Source organism: Chaetodon auriga, chromosome 10 (genome assembly GCF_051107435.1).
Source record: "Chaetodon auriga isolate fChaAug3 chromosome 10, fChaAug3.hap1, whole genome shotgun sequence".
In the NCBI taxonomy this organism is placed as follows: domain Eukaryota; kingdom Metazoa; phylum Chordata; class Actinopteri; order Chaetodontiformes; family Chaetodontidae; genus Chaetodon; species Chaetodon auriga.
In genome coordinates this window covers 16986371-17005614 of record NC_135083.1, presented here as the reverse complement: position 1 = coordinate 17005614, position 19244 = coordinate 16986371, and the positions used below count along the sequence as shown (strand labels likewise).

The 19244-nt window shown below is 43.4% G+C and overlaps 1 protein-coding gene across 6 annotated transcripts in view; it reads left to right on the top strand.

Annotated features, from left to right (window-relative positions):
* The window catches only part of casz1 (castor zinc finger 1), a 166772-nt gene that overhangs the window by 117003 nt on the left and 30525 nt on the right, over positions 1 to 19244 (top strand). For 3 of the 6 annotated variants that reach the window (XM_076740827.1, XM_076740826.1, XM_076740822.1), the window contains exons 1-2: positions 680 to 774; positions 14999 to 15550. In XM_076740827.1, coding sequence (XP_076596942.1) covers positions 696 to 774; positions 14999 to 15550 — 631 coding nt within the window. In that variant the 5' untranslated portion in view covers positions 680 to 695. Of the gene's footprint in view, positions 1 to 679; positions 775 to 14998; positions 15551 to 19244 lie in introns of those variants that run through there. The other 3 variants (XM_076740825.1, XM_076740824.1, XM_076740823.1) reach the window with 2 other exon arrangements.

Genomic DNA, 19244 nt, shown 5'->3' with positions numbered 1-19244 from the left:
AATCTGTGTGCTCATATACCTGTGCGTACGTGTGTGTGTGTGCGTGTGTGTGTGTGTGTGTGTGTGTGTGTGTGTGTGTGTGTGTGTATGCGTGCATGTGAGCCACTACTGTACTACACTTCAGGGGCCAGGAGCCAGGACCGACCCTAGCCGAACAGGGCTGAACAGGGCTGGAAAGGGCTGAGGGCCAGCTCCCTGTGCACACCACCCACTTCACACCTGTCTCTCTCACACACACATATACACACACGCAGCTCATACAGCCGTGCTGCTCGGCACAGGGCTCTCATTGTAGCAGTGACAGGAGGGCGCCCGTTAAGTGGCTCTCTCTTCCTGGGGCCCGTGTCTGTGTGTGTGTGTGTGTGTGTTTGTGTGCCAGTGTGTGTGTGTGTGTGTCTGTGTGTGTGTGTGTGTCCCCATGTGGCTGTGGGGTGGAGAAGGGCGATGAAGGACCCCTACTGGTAAAGTGGGTAAACTCGCACAGCCTCGACATCTGTGCTCAGAGACGGAAGGAGGGGGGAGAGGGAGTGGAGAGAGAAGGAGAGAGGGGGAGGGTAAGGAGGGAGGAGAGATAGACAGTGAGAGAGGAGGACAGAGTGGGAAAGAGGAAAGGAGTGAGAAGGAGAGAGGGAGGGAGAGTTAGAGAGAGAGAGAGAGAGAGAGCAGAGCCTTGGCATAGAGCAGTTGAGGAGAAAATGCCTTGCTTTGTGGAGAGAATTCTTCCAGGGCAGGAGGGAGAGGTGAGACAGAGCGCAGAGGGCGGTCTGCTGCCAGGTAAGACTCACACACACCTTCCTCTCGCCCTCTCTCTCTCTCTCTCTCTCTCTCTCTTCCTCCTTCTCTCTCTCGCCCTCCTTGTCCCTCCCCCCTTACACACACACACACACACACACACACACACACGCACACACACAGAAGTTGAGTGCTACCTCGAGGTGAACGGGTCTGCTACTAGTTGCAGTTGGCATGAGTCAGGCACGCATGTGTAGTAATGTGGTGGGTGGTGTCAAAGTGTGTGTGTGTGTGTGTGTGTGAGAGAGAGAGAGAGAGAGAGAGTGTGTGCGCGTGTGAGAGTGAGGAAACAGAGCAGGTGTAATATTTGCTTTCTAGAAAAAAATTGTAGTTTTTAATTACAGATGCATATTTGTACTTATAGTGCACTGGATGTCAGTGGTGTGTTTAATTAGTTTTAATGGTGTGCTGCTTCCTCAAAAGTTCTGTTGTTGACTTTTTGTGCTATGCTTTATGGCACTCCTCAGTTCCACTTAGATATTTTACAGTTATGTTTATGACATTTAGTGATGGTACATTTATTGGAATACTGCACTGCAATATTTTGAGGTACTTTTACTTTATACTTTAACTCCACTACATTTCAGGGTAATGGGGGAATGAGGGACATTTTGTAGTTTTTACTCCAGTGACTTAACAGATTAATACTTTTCAAAGGAAAGAGAAGCTTGTCTTATAAAATATGACACACAGTTTCAGATGAAACTACCCAGCAGTATATAAAGTAGTTATAAATGAGCTCCACCCCGACCAGCTACAACACTGAAATGTTGCTTGCGTATAAATCAAGAATAATAATCCAATAATAATATAACGCTCTGTTATGAGTACTATGACTTTTGATACTTTTTCTTATAATACTTCTGTACGTTTAAAGTATGTATATTTATTCTTTTACTTTTACTTGTAATTGAGTATTTTTAAATTGTGTGTTGCTACTTCTGTGTCAGTTAGGGATCTAAATACTTCATCCAACCACTAATTACACATTACTTAACTTTATAGTAAATACTTTAATTTATCATGAAGCCATTTCAGGCTGTTAAAGTGATCACAGGCTACACGAGTAGACTTCATTTGACTTTAAAGGGAAAGAAAATATGATGTATATAACACCAGTCCGCAGGCTCAAAATAGGAATTATTAAAAAGCACCTTAAATCCCTCTGTTCTAATGTAAAGTGCAGATGTTTTCGGATGCGACATGAGGTAATCTGCGGTGCGGGTTGAGATTGATTTGGCTGTTAAGATACAGATGTTGTGATGGAGAGGTTTGTCATCGCAGGGATTTTCCACTCTGCTGATGTAAACAGTGTCTGTTGAACAAAGGCTAAAGAGTCCTTTTCTTCTGCGTGGAGACACGGTTCTGAGAGGAATAATCCTCCTCGTGTACAATTAGATTTTCTCCTTTTGGTTAAATAAATACTGTGTCTGTGAACATAAACACAGATTTACATGCGGCCCTGTGGGTGTCAGTCTCTCAAACAGCCTACAGCTACAGCCTGGGCCTGATATTTCTTGTCAAAGCGCACAGGAAAAAAAAAAAAAAAAAAGAAAAAGGAAAAGAAAGATGAGGCAGAAGTTGGCCGGCTCTAACTTCACGCTTGCTGTTTATTTGTTTTTATAACAAATGGAAGCAGCTTCCTGAGTGAAAGGTGAAGTCAGAATTGAATTTGGCTTGCGTTACCGTGGCGATCTGGCAACCGCTCCCGTGTCCCATAGGACTGCTCTGGTTGCTGTGTGCCGGGCGCGTGTGTTTGTTATTTAACTGGTGTGTGTCTACATTGCGTGTGTGTGTGTGTGTGTGTGTGTGTGTGTGTGAGTAGTGGGTGGTGGTAGCAGCATTCACGAGAGAGACATTTTACTAAGCAGACATTTCCCCCTCTGTTTTCACTCTGACCTGGTAGGAGATTGATGACTGAATTGTGGAGTACATGTTAACAGTAACTGGTGATTTATGAAGATACTTAGGGTAAGTGAGGCCGCACAGGCTGGAAGGGAAGAAAAAGATATAGCCTTTTAAGTTAATGCAAAAATATAGCCTTTTTAAGTAATAATTGTTATTACCACTGCAGGGTTTGGAGAGCGCTCTGAGTTAGAGTTGGAGTTGAGGTGCAGTGTGAAGATTTTCCTTTTCTGTTGGCCATGTGCCCTCCTTTGTTTCTCACTTGTTTCTTCACTTCATTAAACATTGCAAGTGTTTCTTAAGGAAAAATACATTTAAAGGAATTGTATATGCATTTAGATAGATTGATGGATGTATCGATGTTTAGATTCCCTGAGATTTCAAGTATTTGAATTGAAAAAAGTGACTTTTTCCTGGGTAAACCACAGTGGAAAACTTCTCTTGGATGAACCCTTGCACTGCAACAAGTGCACTGTGTGTTTTGGCAGCCCCCCTTAGCCAAAGATCCCTCAGAAAATCCGCATGCAATTTTAGAAGAATCAGATTCTTTCCCTTTCCTTGGCTCATGAACTCCCTTGATATTATGCACATGGAGAATCCTCCTCTCTATTCAAATATGAGATTCAATCCACTTGGAGGTGATCTATAGCATTTTTAAGGAATAAAGCAATTTTGGGGAATACGGAATAGTGCTTCCCCTGGAAGAGGGATGGCTTTCATTTTTTTTCAAGGCACCTCTTAGACTGAGTGAAATGTTTCCCCTGTTCGCTCAGGGACGACTTTATTTCTTACCAGGGATTTAACACTCACTCAGTCCCCTCATAAATACAGCGTCCCTCAGCCCTTCGCTAGCCATAACTCATGCACTAACTCTCTAGCTAACTAAACTCATATAGCAGAGCCAACACTTGTTTGTCTTTTACCCCGGCCTTTCTCTCCCACTCTTCCTCTCTGTCTCTTTTCCTCCTCTCACCTGATTTATACATGACAGAATCTTCTCTGACTACCGTCTCACCAGGCTCCTGCACTGATCTCCTTGGCCCACTCGTGGAGTGGGTTTTAGAAGAAATGTGCATTTGAATATGAGCCAGCCTAATCTCCTTGAGGCTATTTAGAGTGAGCCTAATGCTCCAAGAATGAGCGAGAACAACACCGGAGAAAATGCGGACATCCCTCTCGGCATGTCACAACACAACTCAGGTCTCCAAAGAACGAGGCAAGTCTTTGATTTGCTGATGAAAATCTCTCTCTGAGGCAAATGACATAAAATTCCTGCTTTCAACGCACCTGTCGAAGCCTTCAGACTCTTCAGAATAGTCTTTGCGTGTGGTTTGTTTTTGTCTTTCTGCCTTCATGGCACCTACCTGTGGAATTTTTACTTTTAAGCGTGTTACTCCAGTAGTACAGATGATACCAGACGCAGCAGCTAATAAACTTTAAAGTCATTTCACTTTGAGCAGATGAAAGTGCTCAGGTGGGATATTACAGTATGGTGGAAGCCTTTACTGATCTGGTGCCGATTGGCATTTTGGGAGGAGACAGTCTTTCTGGCGTGGTTCCCGTATTGGTTGTTAACAGCCTGCTGGTACCTTCTGTTCTCTCAGCTCCTCAAGCATCTGAAGACCCTCTGAAGTCAAAATCGCCCATTTTGATGTCTCATGGCAGCACCCGGCGTTTTGTTGTATTTGCGTCTGAAAACACAGGCCCTGCTCGGAGGAATTACCCTCAGCACTCGTGGGTGTCAGATGGGGGAGGAGGGTATCGTTCCTCTTTTCCCCCCCATCTCCCCGCTCTCCTTGCTGTCCTTCCTTTCTTTTTGATCTCACCATCAAATCTTCCCCTGTTTTTATGAGTGACGTTTACCCGAGAGCGGCTTGGGAAATGGCCGGCTGAAGAAGACGTTTGAGAAAATGCGCCTGAGCAAGCTATCACCTTTGATAAAGCCATAGTTCCAGTGGGAGAGGGAGAAGAAAGCCAAAGACTAAGAGCATTGTTGGTAATGAAAAATGCCATGCAAGAGGGAGCATCTCTCTGATCCCAGCCTGTGAAACCAACAATGTATAGTACAACAGATACTGCAGTGGTGCATCAAGCATTTCTCTGTTGTACCACGATGGGTATTTGACTCAGTGGACTGATCTGAATCTGGGGTACCACACTGTGCCTTTATTGCACATCAGCTGGGCACCAAATAATCTCATAATACAGCACTCACACACACACTGTGAGTCACACTGGCGCTGCCATCAACATTGGCATACGTTCATCTGTGTCACAAGTTGGCAAAAGGCTGGCAAAGCACTTGAAACTGCGCTGCAAAAAGGAGAAAAAATAAGGAGGAAGTGGAAGGTAGTTGGAGGCACAGAGAGCAAGAAATCTTAGCTTTAGTAATTACTACCTCCATAGAGAAGCAGTGGAGAGGACAGTGAGGCAAGCAAGCGCACGAAGGAGGCCCCGTGTGCAGATAATGAAGGGGTATCATTGTAGCTCTGACAGCGTTAATCTTAGAGTGCTTCACAATGTGTGTGTGTGTGTGTGAGTGTGTGTGGGTGTGTGTGTCTCTATCTGGTTGTGTGTATTCACTGTGCAGGGTACGTATATACTGCCGGGGTGTACGAGGGTTGTGGTACAGTGCCACTGACTCTCGCTCTTCCAGTGGGACCATCCGGCCCACCTGACAGCACAGTTTTTCCAACATGTTGACAGTTGCCGCCTCTTGAAGACGATCCTGAAACTCCGCAGCCTCTCGCTAATCCTCACAGAAGCATCGGCATCACCTATCAGCACCCGAACTTGTCGTCTTGCTTTAGAAGAGGGAGGAAGAAAAGAGGAAAGCGGAAAAAGGGGAAGAGCAGTCCAACTTCCTTTGTGCCCGGCTTTTTCTTTCCTTTTTTCCTCCTCTCATTTGAAGTTGTGAGACACTCATTTAAGCCTCATTGCACACCAACACTCAACACACGAGAAAGTGTTATGAATATGTATCAACACAGCATATGGCAGCAGTAGCGCGGGGACTAGGTGTGTCCAGAAGGGTAGAGTGCTGCCGATGCATTATTCTCCATTCAAATTACCACAGTAAGAATGCAGCGGGGAGCTGAGAGGTGTTCACCACCTCTTTAGACGGGGCAAGAGAAGAACCTGGATCATGCAAAACAGCGGGAACGGAAGAGCTGTGATGAGCACAGTAGTGGGCCAGCTGAGTTTCCTTGATTTGGTAGATTTTTTCGGCAGGTTCAAACCCAGCACTCGCTGACACGAGCGTGATTAAAAGTGATATTTCTGACACATTAGGATGCGCACGGGAAGTAACCTCCTCTAAAGCGTTCATTATTAGATGCATGACAGACCTGAATATTTATAAAATAGGTTTTAATAATTAATAGCAGCAATCTGCTCCCGTAATTCATCAGATTTGCACTTCAACAGAGTATCCGTTTTCACTTTAAAATAATAATAAGAGGAATATTAATGTTGGAGAAATGTAAAACGGGCAGCTGGATACAGCACAAATTGGCAAGCACTCCATGTTCACTTGTGAGGCTTTCCTTTAACCTGTCACTTTTCAAATAAAATTACATTTTAAGCAGCCAACACTGCGCCATTTGAAAACCCTCAGTTGTTTGTGCTTGACAATTTAGTGAGTGGCTTCTCACAAATGTGGCAAGTCATGAAGATAAAGATGCAGGAAACAAAGTGGGTTTGGTGTAGAATGCAAAAGTAGTTGCTGTGGTTTTATCAAAAGCAAATTTATTTGTTTGAGTCAACTAGAAGCACTTCCTTTTGTATACTGAGACCCAAAATAGACAGCATTCTTTTTTCCTGTAAAGCGGCTTTGCTTGTTTCATCGTTTCACAGTCATTTTTCTTTCTTTTTTTTTTTTCCCTCCCTCATTGTGCATGTTGTTTTATCACACCTTCAAATTCAGTCACAGCACATTCCTCCCTCGACTGAACTCCCAGAAACAAGAATGTTCCTGTTTTAGGTGAAAATTGCCACGTTTAGTTCCGCCCCCACTTCACATTGAACTTTTTGGTAAAGCACACTGTTTTCGTGCTGTCACTGACACCGTCGTGTTTATCCTCCCAGTGGATCTGCTTCTCCTGAGTGTGTAGAAATGCCAGTGTGCGTCTTTGACAGTGTGCGTCTCAGAGCAAATGATGTGACCTACAGCCACGAGACAGAGAGGAGCAGAAAGAGAGCACAGAGCACAATGCCCTGCTGTCTACAAGGCTGCAAGCAGGCAGGCATGCAACACACACGCACACACACACACACTTAATATTGGTTATAGCCACTTAACATATGTGTTTACAGTATATTGTGCACCCACACAAGGACGCACACACACACTAAAATATCACATATCATTTCATTTCAGCCCTACTGTCACTGTCATCCTGCTTATCAGAAAAGTAAAACTAAAGTTCTGGCAGCGCAGTCACAGCCACAGGGTCTAAAAAATGCAAATCCCAGGAGCAGGAAGACGGATTCTCATCACTTCCTCTCTTAGCCCTACAAAGAGATGTGTTTTGATCAAAATTTAATAGTGCTTCATAAGAAGAAAACACTGAACATTGAAAGTGTCATAAAAACTAAGCATTTGAAAAAGCCTCCAGTTTTAAGCGAGCCGCGGGCCGTTTTTGGACAGGTAGAGAACCTGCCCGGGATGACATTTTAACAGGCACCTGTGATTCATTCTACTGCTTATAAAGTCCAAAAGAGGAAAAGTCTGTCAGGCAGAGCAAATTTTTTAATGGGAGCCAGGGATCGATGTTGTCAGCGCAGGCATCCTGTCTGGAAATACATGCTTTTGTAAATGTCACCTCCTCCTTTCTTTTCAAGGAGAGAGAAAGGAGAAAAAGAGCAAAGGGAGGAGAAGGAGGAGGTGGGAGGGGAAAGGAGGTCAGCGAGAGCTGATGCAAACATTCCAAACCAGGCTGAATTTAGGGAAATTGCTTGAAAAACATTGAGTCGCACTCTCATTCACAGGGCCCCCGTATCTGAAAAACAAATTTGAAACGTAACCTTGGAAATCAATTAAGAAGTCCCCAGGAGCTTGAGAAAAAAGAAGGGAAAGGCCCAACCTCCTTTTTCCTTTTCCCCCCCCTCCCTGCATGTCTTTTCCTCTCCTCCACTTAACAGGGACTTGGATCTGCCCATCAGAACGCTACCTTGTGTGAGGAGGCTTTGTCAGCGGGGGCTTTATTTAATTTTTTTTTTAACGGCAGAGTGCCTTATATGCTGTCAAAATGTCTTAAGAGTCTTATTAAAGAAATGCCACAGCTCATTTCCTTGTAATGCAATTCATATGCTGGTGAAAGGGGGCATGTCTAAAGATCTAAACAGCTTTGCTTTTTAGGCTTCACATTAGGGGTTATCTGTGAGGGCTTGTCATTGATTGACATTATCTGGCCTGACAGGGCCTCATATCAAGGTTAACCTCATGGACAAAAGTGCCACCCGCACGGACACACAAACGCACTCTCTCACCCACACTCACAGTCAAATAAGGCACGCTCTCCTCAACTTCCTGTTGAGAGGGGTGCTACGCGAGTGTGTCGGCTTCGTCTGTGTGTGTAAGCCAGGTGGAGATTTCCAGACTTAATTGATAACTAATGGAGCAGCGTGTGCTGAGTTTACCCCGGAGGATTGACACTGTGTGTTTTTGTGTGGGTGCTCGTGTCCTGTGGAGAGATAGAAGGGCTAGGTGATGGTGAGAAGATGGGGATGACTTACGCACCAGCGTAGCTCCAGATTCTGGTAAATTAAATATGGCCCAAAAGAAAATTACATGGAGTGATAAACACCAGTCTGGCTGCTCCTGACCTCTTAGGCGAGCAGGCCACTCACTTAGAAGAAAGTGTGTAACTGACACACACATTCTGCATGAGCACAATACTCACACTCACACACATCTCCCCGTCTCCCTCCCAACAAGCCACAAAGGCGAGGAGAGATCCCCGTGACCAAAATACAACTGAAGCAGTTAATCTGTACAGATATTAGCTCAAGGGCCCTTGAGAGGTGCACCGCTGAGCCCCTTCTCCACTGTACTACCCACACTGCCTTGCTGCCGCACCAAGCGCAGCAACCATGAGGGAGGGACACGGGGTCGTCTGCTCATTTACCATGGCGGTTGGCTTATCAAATTGCACTCCTCGTGTCTTGAAACTGAACATGGGAGCTGAGCTTCAAAACAAAGCTACGGGAATACATTCTCCTTCTTTCAGTCTATGGAAGCATGGGACTGTATGCGATTGTGTAAACTTTTTCCTCCCCATAACACAAACACTTGCAAATTAAGTTGTCATCTGGTGCCAGCTGTGAGTCCAGATTTGATGTACATTTTTAACAAGTTTGCCACGTGTCCCATGAATTACCCTAAGCAGCAAACTCAATAAAAGTTGGCTGTTTTGGTACGTAGCTGTCAGAATGGTTCTTGTCACTCATGTCAGATTGTTTTTTTTTTTTCTCCCTAAGACCATTTTAGGCTGCTTGTCCTCTGTTCTGGAAAACACAATAATTACCCTGTTTGTGATGAAGCTGGAGGGCGTGTTTGTCCTTAGATTTCAACTTTCCTGCCTGATTGCCCTGAAGTTCAACGTCTTTCCTCTTCCGTCTGCACTTGAAATATACATTGTTTTCCTCAGCCATTGTCCCGTGTAGTCAGTGAGGCCATTTGTGATGCCTTTGTCCTGCAGCGTCTTCTTTGTGTTTCGCGGTGGTGTGACGGGAGCGTGGCACTTGGCTGAGGGCTTGTGTTTGATAACAGCCCGTGGACTGAGCTGCAGTGTAATAGTCCAAACGGGTCCTTCAAGGTCAGCACCCCCAGAAAGACAGCACACAGTGTGCAAGGTCACATTCTAGACTAAAAGCAATAAGTGCTTTATTGATAGAGAAAAAAAACAACAAGCAGGCAGATGTGCAACCAACTGATTAATAATAAAATACATTTGTGAGAGAGAGGGACAGGGGGGAGGGAGGGAGGGGGGGGGCAGGGAGGAGAAGACAGCCACCTTCTGACTCTATGTCCGTGTGTGTATGTGTGTGTGTGTGTGTGTGCTGTATGTGCGTGCCTGCATGTACAGCGTGTTTCACAGCAACACATTGATCCTCTAGTGGAACCTAAAAAAATCTATCAGAAATCCAGTGGTTAAAAAAAGAACAAAATGTGACAGATTGGTGCTGGTCTCTCTCCTCTCGCTGCCTGAATCATTTCCTGTCATTACTGGAGTTTGTGTGATTTGTACAGTGTGAAAGTACAGTGGAAAAGAAGATCACAAACAGCTCACTTCTCCTCTTTTAACAGTAATCTAGGCATCATATATATCTCATCAGTTTCATGTTTTATGACAGAGACAACAGTCACCTCAGGTTCCTTTTTTCCATGCAGTCACTTTATGAACAAAGCGCCTTTTGTACTGCACCTACTGTGCTATTATCTTTTTATGAAAATAAGCAGAGGGTATTGAACTGTCGTCATCTTTTATGTGCCTTTATCATTCTTTCTTGCATGCTCTCTCTATCTCTTGTTCTCTCTCTTCCCCAACCTGGTAAACCTGCCAAGTGAGTAGAGCTCCAAAGTGGATCAGTTAGTGGTAGATTTAGATTTGAGGTGGGGAACGCTAAGTCCCAGTCCCAGCCAAACCTGTTTCTTCTAAAAGACTCTGAGGGACAGGAGGCTGGGAGATTTCCATATGCTCTGCTACCCCCTTCCCCTCAGTGATCACCTACAATAGTCTCCCTCCACCCTTCTTGCTCCGTGGAAGTGTATACCCGCCTTTACAGCCTGCTTTCTAAATCCCTTCTCTACATAAACTTCTCCTCAGATGTACCCACCCCTAAACCCCCATCTATCAACTAGTTGGCAGTGGCATTGTTTTTAATCATCAGAACCTCAAAATTATTATTATCGCTTCTGATGCGGCAATTAAAACTTCAGGTCAGAGGCACAACGAGCGGTGATCAGCAGCCGAGCTGAGAAGTTTTAATTAGACGATCAGAACCATTAATGCACAAAAAAAAGGTGTGCGCTGGGAAATTAACGGGAACGTCTTAATCAGGGTTAGCGACTCCGAAGAGGAGTCAAGTGAACAGAGAGCAAAAAACAAATCATTTCCGCACCACTGGGACAAAACTCAATTAAATATGCATGCGGAAAAATGGAAATTTCTCAGCATCGGCTGCACCGACTGTTGGAAAACTGTGGCAAAATCTCACGGTGGGGTCGGCGACCTGCTTATTGTTATTCTTGTGTAATAAAAATGAGAGAGGGGCCAGATGCTGGGGTCTGGGTGTCGTGGCGAAGTTGTCCATCAGTGGCTTTCCGCTTGACTTCCTCGCGGCTGCCGCAGCCTCTCTACCATGCAGGGGGAGAGAGAGAAGAGGAAAACATTCTCTTCCTGCAAGCCGTAAATTTACAAAAATAAAAACATGGTAATTTTCAAGTGTCTGTGTATGTTTGCCTGTGTGGCTCAGTGATTTCCCTGAAACACACATGCACACAGCCTCTCACACGTACATCTCCCTTGAGTGCCAGAGACACAAAAGGTTCACTGAGCTACACAGAGGGAGCTGCAGCCTTGTCGATTAATGTGCCAAAGGTTCATAAAGTTATAACCGGGCTTTTTTAAAGAGCTACTGCAACTCTCGGTTGCATATTGTAAAATAATCCAGAGCTAAGCAGACATCTCCCAGACCCTGTTTGTATTAATTAACTCCTGATATTGCAGGGGGTTTGTCCCTGTGTCAGTCATGTTGGAACTCAGCAGGAATCTACAACAAGCCCTGTACCTGTGTTTGATTAGGTGAAGACATAAGCTTCAGTTTAAACAGGTAATATCTACCCCTCTTATATACAGACCCTCCTGTGTGCTCGCTCCATTCAAACTGACAACACTGCAGGGAGTCTGTGTGTTTATGGGGCAGCACTGCGCTCTGAATGAACAATAAAGCCAAGTTATTCAGTTTTCTGTATGTTGTACATGTGGCTTTACATCTTCCATAAGATGATTACGCAAGCGTTCTGGACATAAGCTGCCTCGTCTTGTATGTCAGAAAGAGGTAAAGCCGTGACCCTGCCACTCACAACCATTGTTAACTCCCACATCTTTTACCCGTAGCTGCCTTGATTGCAGTCTGTGCACGTTCACACAAATAATGCACTTCCAACAGCGTTATTAGGATTTGAAACACCACTTGATTGGGCATGATATCATTCTGGCACACAAACAGAGACTCTGCATCAAAAACCAACAAGACCTGTGGGGCTCAGAGCTGTGGAAGAGTAAGTTTGTCAGTGCGGAGGGCTGGAGTTGAACACAGGCTGTGTCATCCAGCGCTGACAAGAACCAGGACTCAAAAGAACTTTGATGCACTTATTTTTGACTGAGGATGAAAAAGAGTCTGACCTCTTCCAAATGTATTCAAAATAGTTTCTTGACTTTTTCCTCAGGTTTTGGCCTTATACAGACAGTATATGGCGCTCCTTTGTGGCCCTGCACTGTTTCCAGTAAAAATAGTGTCACAGCTAACATAAGCAGTTGGAAAAATTAGTTTCAGCTGTTGTGTTCAAATTCAGACCTGTCTATTTTTTCCAACTCCCAGTGCTTACTGAGGTGTCTCCTCCTTGACAATTAGCACACCAGGCTAAAACAGACTGTAAATAATGTCCAATGCATGTGTCAGTGTTGTTTTTCTTTCTGATATTCATTAATAAGGCAGAATGCTTACTGGACTCTCAGGGAGGTGGGGGAGTCGGTCCCAGAGGGAAAAGTTGTTCTTTCATGTAGGTCCCCACAGATTTTATCTCATTGTACGCTATCATGCACACAAACGACTTGAGGTAAACAGCTTAGTGTTACCATAGCAATCCCTATTGTAAGCAATGGCAAAAAGCTGCTGTGGACAGAAACCCTCGGCATAAATAATAGTTTAGACAGTTTCCATAAACCATCGAACCATAGCATGTTCCTCCTCATGGGAAGCTCACAATATTAAATTTGTTTGCCTTCATGCACTACCTTTAAAAGGAAAACACTGAATATGTGCTTAAGATGTCTGATAATTCAGTTAGCGGCCTGTTTAGATACTCAACCAGTAGCACTCGGTCCTCTACTCACACTCCTTATTGTTAACAGACAATCATACATAAATACTCACTAATGGAAAGAAACAACTGTGTAGGGGTCATTTCCTACAAGGAGCTTGAGATTGCAATGCAAAGGAAATCGGTAGTTAAAGCATGAAATACTGAACGTAGTAAACAGAGAAAATGACCTCCACTGCAACACCCAAATGACCTCAATCTTCCTTTGTAGAGTATTTCTGAAAAAAAAAAAAAAAACTTGAAAATTTATGTCTTCCACTTCCTAATAGTTTTTCCAGCTGATTCCTTTTTTTTTTCTTTTTTCAAAATTGCTGTCGTCTAAAAGGTGACCCTTTCACCCCCGCCTGCAATTGTCTAACACTAAATTGTACAGTAATGTGCCACTGATATACGGCCCACTCAGAACTACATAATTCCTGAAGTCATTGTTTCAGAGAGGAAGCCCGCAATGTAAATACAGTAACTGGGAAAGCATGTGTGGGGAGCGCGGGGTGCATTGTCTGGCGACGGGGTGATCTGTAAACTCCTTCAAATTGTATATCCTCTAATGATTCCACAGCTTTGCAAAAGAAAATGAAAACAGGATTTTATGTTGCACCGATGTGATTTACATAATGCTGGCAATGGCTCACACATGATTGTGCTTGGCTTTATGGCTGAGGGAAAATGAAGAGGCTCGCACTCATTGTTATAGAGAGTGAATTGAGTCTTTAAGATAGAACTTTGTTACCTCTGATATCACATATTTTTGTCTGCTGAAATGGTGTGTCGGTAGCTCAGTGAAGTGTATTATCTTAACCACAGTGTGGCTGAGTTAAGATTCAATACAGTGTCACACAAGAAGAAATATCTCTGCTGTGGTTGTGCTGTTTAACTGTTTTCACAGAGCCTCAACTGACACAGCTTTACATACTACCGAATAAAAACCAGAGTGCAAGTTAACTTCCTTGTCTGATCCCTGGTGATTTCACTGCTTTTTTTTTTAATATCATGAATACTGTGTTACTCACAGTCACCTCCTCCTTGCTTTTTAAAAGTTATTTACAACTTGATAAAGATCTGGCCTTGATTTTGAGTCTGGAAAGTGCTGTTGGAAGGTGAACTTTGGTGGCTCTGGAAATAAAGTGAAAGGTACTAGAGTGCATTTTCTGCCCTAAAAAGGCAGCTCTGGATATGGAATGCCACAGGCAGCTGTTCCTGCCTCATCAGAGGACATGTTATAAAGATAGCCCCACTTGGGTTGAAATAATGCCACCCATTCCTGCCCCAAAGCACACTCTATCATACTCTATTGTTCAGAGAGGCCGCACCGGGGAAAAAAAATGTTGAGACTGTACAGTATGTCTTGGTAAACAAAGATATGTAAAAGACAGCAACTTTAACATTTTCTGTTTGACATATGCATGTTACTGTCTTGGCTGGATCCAAAGCAAAAAACAGCGGTGGGTGGAAAGAGCTTATAAACATGGCTTATTATTTTCCCTTTAATAAAGTCAAACCAGCAGCCTCTACAGAAACATTTATTGAGTCTAATCCCATTGAATAGCCAACATGAGAACAGGGCTCCAAACAGCCCAAAAGTGCTCAGCATATTCACTCCACATACTGACAGCTTTAATGCTGTGCAGCCCCCTTCTCAGTGGCAGGACCACAGCCTCTTGAGGTGAGAGTGAAGATAACATTTCACAGTGTCTCTATGGCGCTGTCATGTGAAGGATTATGTAGCCGTGTATTTGCTGCTTGTAGTACCGTAGGAGGTCTGATGCCTATCTGCCAGTGATTTTCAGCCGTCTGTGTTTTTTTCACTTCTTTTTTTTTTTTCCACCCCTGTGTTAAACTCTGCGCTGACCGAAGAGGTGTGACTTACAAAGATATGTACAGTATCTCTGTGTGTCCTTCCAGTCTTGTGCTGTTATTGTTAAGTGCTTTTGGATGTTATTAATAGCAGCAGTCACTGTTGTTCTATGTTGTTTTTCCATTGTGATATTTCAAATCTCTACAAGTCTCTACTGACATGGAAAAGCTGCTTCAAACTTTGTTTCTGGTCACACTGAAAGCATGCCTGGCCCTCATTCAAAAAACCTGCTGATTGAGTGAAAAGTAGAGTTCTATTTCTTGAACTGTAACACAGGTAATTGTGATACTGAACAACTTTAACTTATCTTGAATCTTTTTTGTTCTTGTTTCCATCAGCTGAAAGGAGTTTATGCACTGAAACGACCTCAGGAAAATCCAAGATGGCCGCCAAAAGGAAAGGTGGCCTAAAACTCAATGCTATCTGTGCCAAGCTGAGCCGCCAGGTGGTGTTCGACAACAGCTCCCAGAATGCAGAGGGAGACCAGAGTGTAGCAGACAATAGTGAGCGTGGCAGTTCCCACTACGATGACAATGAGACCAACTTCCCCGAGAGCCTGAGCCTAAATCAGAGCCTAGAGGAGGACCAGAAGAGACGCGAGGCCATCGAGAGGTGGGTCAACGGTGAGTACGGCGATGAGCCGCCGGCTCCTGAGGATGAACAGGAGCATGAACTCAAAGTCAGCACTGACGAAGATGGCCCTCCTGAGGGCGTGTACATGGTACAGCCCAAAGGCTGCAGCGACGACGAAGAGGAGGCCGAGCCCGTGGCGGGGTCTCAGGATGGCAGTTTCCATGACAACAAAGAAACAGAAGACAAGCCTTCTAAAGATGACACCTTCATGCCAACAAGCGAGGCCCAGAGTCACCAACCACCTTTCTCCTCTCCAGGTACATTTTGACTCTCTGCCCCCCCAACCCCCCACCCGGCTATTCTCTGATTCATACTTCACCCTTTCTATACATCTTAAAGTAACACTAACTTCTCCAACTCTATAGTATTACAGGGCAAAGGCCTACCTAGAGGGGGGGTGACATTGCCACATCCACATAAGCTTAAGTGTGCCCATTATTGGAAAGAGATACTCTAGAGTTACATTATGAATAGCCAGTGACATTATTACCCTAAAGACAGATTCATCTGGCATGCCAGGGGGGAAAACAGGAACTTGTCAGTGTGTGGTTAACTGGACGAAGAAATTCATAAATGGAGTAGGCTTATAACGTAAGGCCGTTTGTGCACTCTCCCAGCAGCTGTGGGCCAAGAGCGCATGGCAGGACCAGGCTAAGCTTCATATTACACCCAGGATTAAATATTGAGTCTTTGATTTTCCCTAAGCTCACTAAACTTAGCCACTGCTTCAAGCTCCTCTATTACATGGAGTTGTAGTCTGCCGTGGAGGAGTTTGTTTTTTGTTTTTTTTCCCTCCACAGTTGTCAAATCCAAGAGATCAAATGTCAGATAAAGTCAGAAATAGGGAAGTTATATTGCAACGCCATATCACACTTAAGTGTGTTATTATCTCCTCACAAACAACAGTGGCACCATGTATTTATTGTTAGCAGACATGAACATATTTTAATATATTCCTTGATACAATGTGCTTTTGTAAATGACTCATAATAACCTCTGTTTAATTGTGACATGATGTTCCCTTGCTATAATTTACTGATTATCAAATAGATAAAGGTGGCAGAGACTTCCAACAGTCATTCTGACTTAGCAATACTAAGTGTTAACAGCACAAACAGTCTTTTAAGAAAGTACCTTTTATAGTTATATGCTTTGTGACCCTTGAAACTAGAGGCATACGCACTATAGGAGAGATCCGGCCTTTGTATAGCACAAGTTAAAATACAGAGCCAGTGAAAGGAAAAAAAAAAAACATAGCGCGCTTATATGAATAGATAAAGCCCTTTTCACAGACACCCAGAGGAAAAAAAAACAGCAATTTGGAGGTGAGACCGGTTGTTGCGGTACGAAAACAAGTTTTGTTTTGTGCTCGCTTGCCTCAGTTTAACAGTTTTTTGGTCTTTCATCTAGGTTTAGGTATCTACCTCAGAGTCATGTACACATGCTCTTTTTGTCTTCTTTTTTTTTGTTTTCACTAAGTGCACAGCAGTAACTCTGGCCACATACAGAATTGGGGGCAGGGGCTTCTCAGAAAATGAAGCCGGTTTCATTTCAGAGGCAAATGAAAAAGGCTTTGTGGTTTTAATTAGTCATTTTGTGTTTATTTCATGGCCGTGAAAAAATGCTGTCTGTAAATATGTATTACTGTTGTGCAGCAGGCCTACACCTTTCCCTCCACTGGTTCCTTTACTACTTTACATCTCACAACAAAGCCAGAGTGTTTGAAGACTGCGGGGAGAGCATACTGCATCAGTTGCAAATCTTGTCTTTAGAGTGTTTTTTTTTTTTTTTTTCAGAGTTGCTCTTTGTTGATTGTAACTAGGGCATCTATATTGCCATGTTTCTGCTCAGCTCACAATTAAAACATTTTTTTCTCCTCTCTCTCTCTCGCCGCTGTCTTTCAAAGGCTGATGCGGAGTGCACGTAATTATGCATATAAACATAGTGGCTTAATTATCTCTCACAACATCAGTGACAATGTAATTAACAAACATTGCAAGATCAATGAGAGAAACTGCGACCTTCAAAACATTTAACTCCTCACATTGAGGCATCGTGCGGATTTCCTATCAGTGCAAAACCCCAGAATACTTTTCCTAGATAATTTAGATGTCGCATTAGAGCCCTCATAAGCCAGTCAATGGAAAAACCAATGAATAAAAACTATGAAAGCAATGACAGAGATGCTCATAGCGATGGATCAAACAGGCTTGACCATGACTTCCATTTGCAATTCTGGGTTCACTGTAAAAGGTTATTGTTCATTTCAAGCTGTTTCAAAGCCCTCTCTATTTACTGCCTGTTAATTAACTAACCAAACAGCGAGGAAGTTTGAAGCTCTGTACACTTTTGTGAGTGTCAAATTAGTCCAAACAAATGCACATAATGTCATTTATTCAAAGCAACTCTTTATTAGGATACCACTGTCCATTTAAACAAAACACACTTAAACTAATTCACTAACATGAACACAAATTGCTTTTTAAAACTCTATTTAAATGATTGTACATTATAAAAGAATCCCACTATTCAAAACTTTCTGCGGCTGAACTCCACTGAAAACGCTGCATGTTTTTAAAACAGTTACACTGTGCATGCGTGGTTCAAAAGTGACATCCTTTACAGGGTAATCAAACTCTAGATTAGTCCATATATAGCCACTAGCATGCACTTTTATCATCAGCGACACCTCTGCCTCTCAGTCCTGTGAGCAGAGAAGCTATGCCACACTGATGGCCATGTTTGGTCAACCAAAAGGAGATATAATGCCCATCTGTTATCATATCTGAGAGGGAAAATGTGGTCTAATTGCCTCAAATGTAGACAAGGCAGGTCCGTGTCGTGTGTTGGATTTTGCTCGCCTAAGTGTCAAGATTAGGAGGCACTTCTTTGTAGATTTTCAAGTGACACCAGAGAGAGTGCAGAGGGAAATGTCAGATGCATCAGCAAACACATGAGAAAACGATGAGAGTAAATGAAAAAGAGAGGTCTATTTATTTATGTTTGATGGGGGTGGGAAGTAGCGTTAGTGGTGGGGCCAGTCTCACTTTAACCCATACACTCTTACATAGTTTCTCACTTGGTGTCACATGGCATCATTAAGAGGCAGCCAGATTGAGTAGGAAACTCATTTACAGGGTGTTTTAGAAAGGTTATCTCCTGTCAGTCCCAGTCATAATCCTTTCAAGTCCAATCATTTGCCTTTCATTGATAGCTTGTCACATGGCTCCGCTGATGAAAAAAGAGACTTGAAAAAGGTGATGATAATACCCTCAGCAAATAGAATATGAAAAAAGGCATGCCAGTGCTCCGATGACAGAAACTACTAGTCCCTCTGCTATAATTAGCAATTGACCCGAATGACCCACAAAAAATAAATGTTTTCTTCAGTTTGAGAGCTACTGCAAAAAAAACAGTCAGCCAGGACATTATTCACAGCCAATACAGTTTTTTAGATTTTTTTATTATTCAAAAAATTTTAGCTATTCTCATCCAATGATGTTTATTCTGCCTCGTTCTTTTTAAATATCTTTCCTCACTCAGTAAAGTGTAGTTCCATTTTCTGACTCTGCTGTGGGTGGGTCTGCCCTAACTTTAGAGCTATATGATATACTGCGACCTGAAATGCTCTCATAAATACGGTAGCAGTAAAATCCAGCCAACTCCTAAGGTTATCAACACCTTAATCAAGTGAGAAGCATGTTCAGCCAAATTACATTTTAAATTGACATGTTCAGATGCCTTTCCAGTCATCCTTTGTGTCATATTGTCAGTTGAACATCTTAAGGAAAAACAAAACTGCAAGTATAGAATAAGGTCAGATGCACTGTACCCAGCATTAGTTAGGTCTGTATGTTCAGTATGTCACTCTGTGGTTTCAGTACATGTGACAACGTGCTAGATCTGATCAAATGATCTGTGGCAAACATGCAGGTATTTCCTCTCAAATAC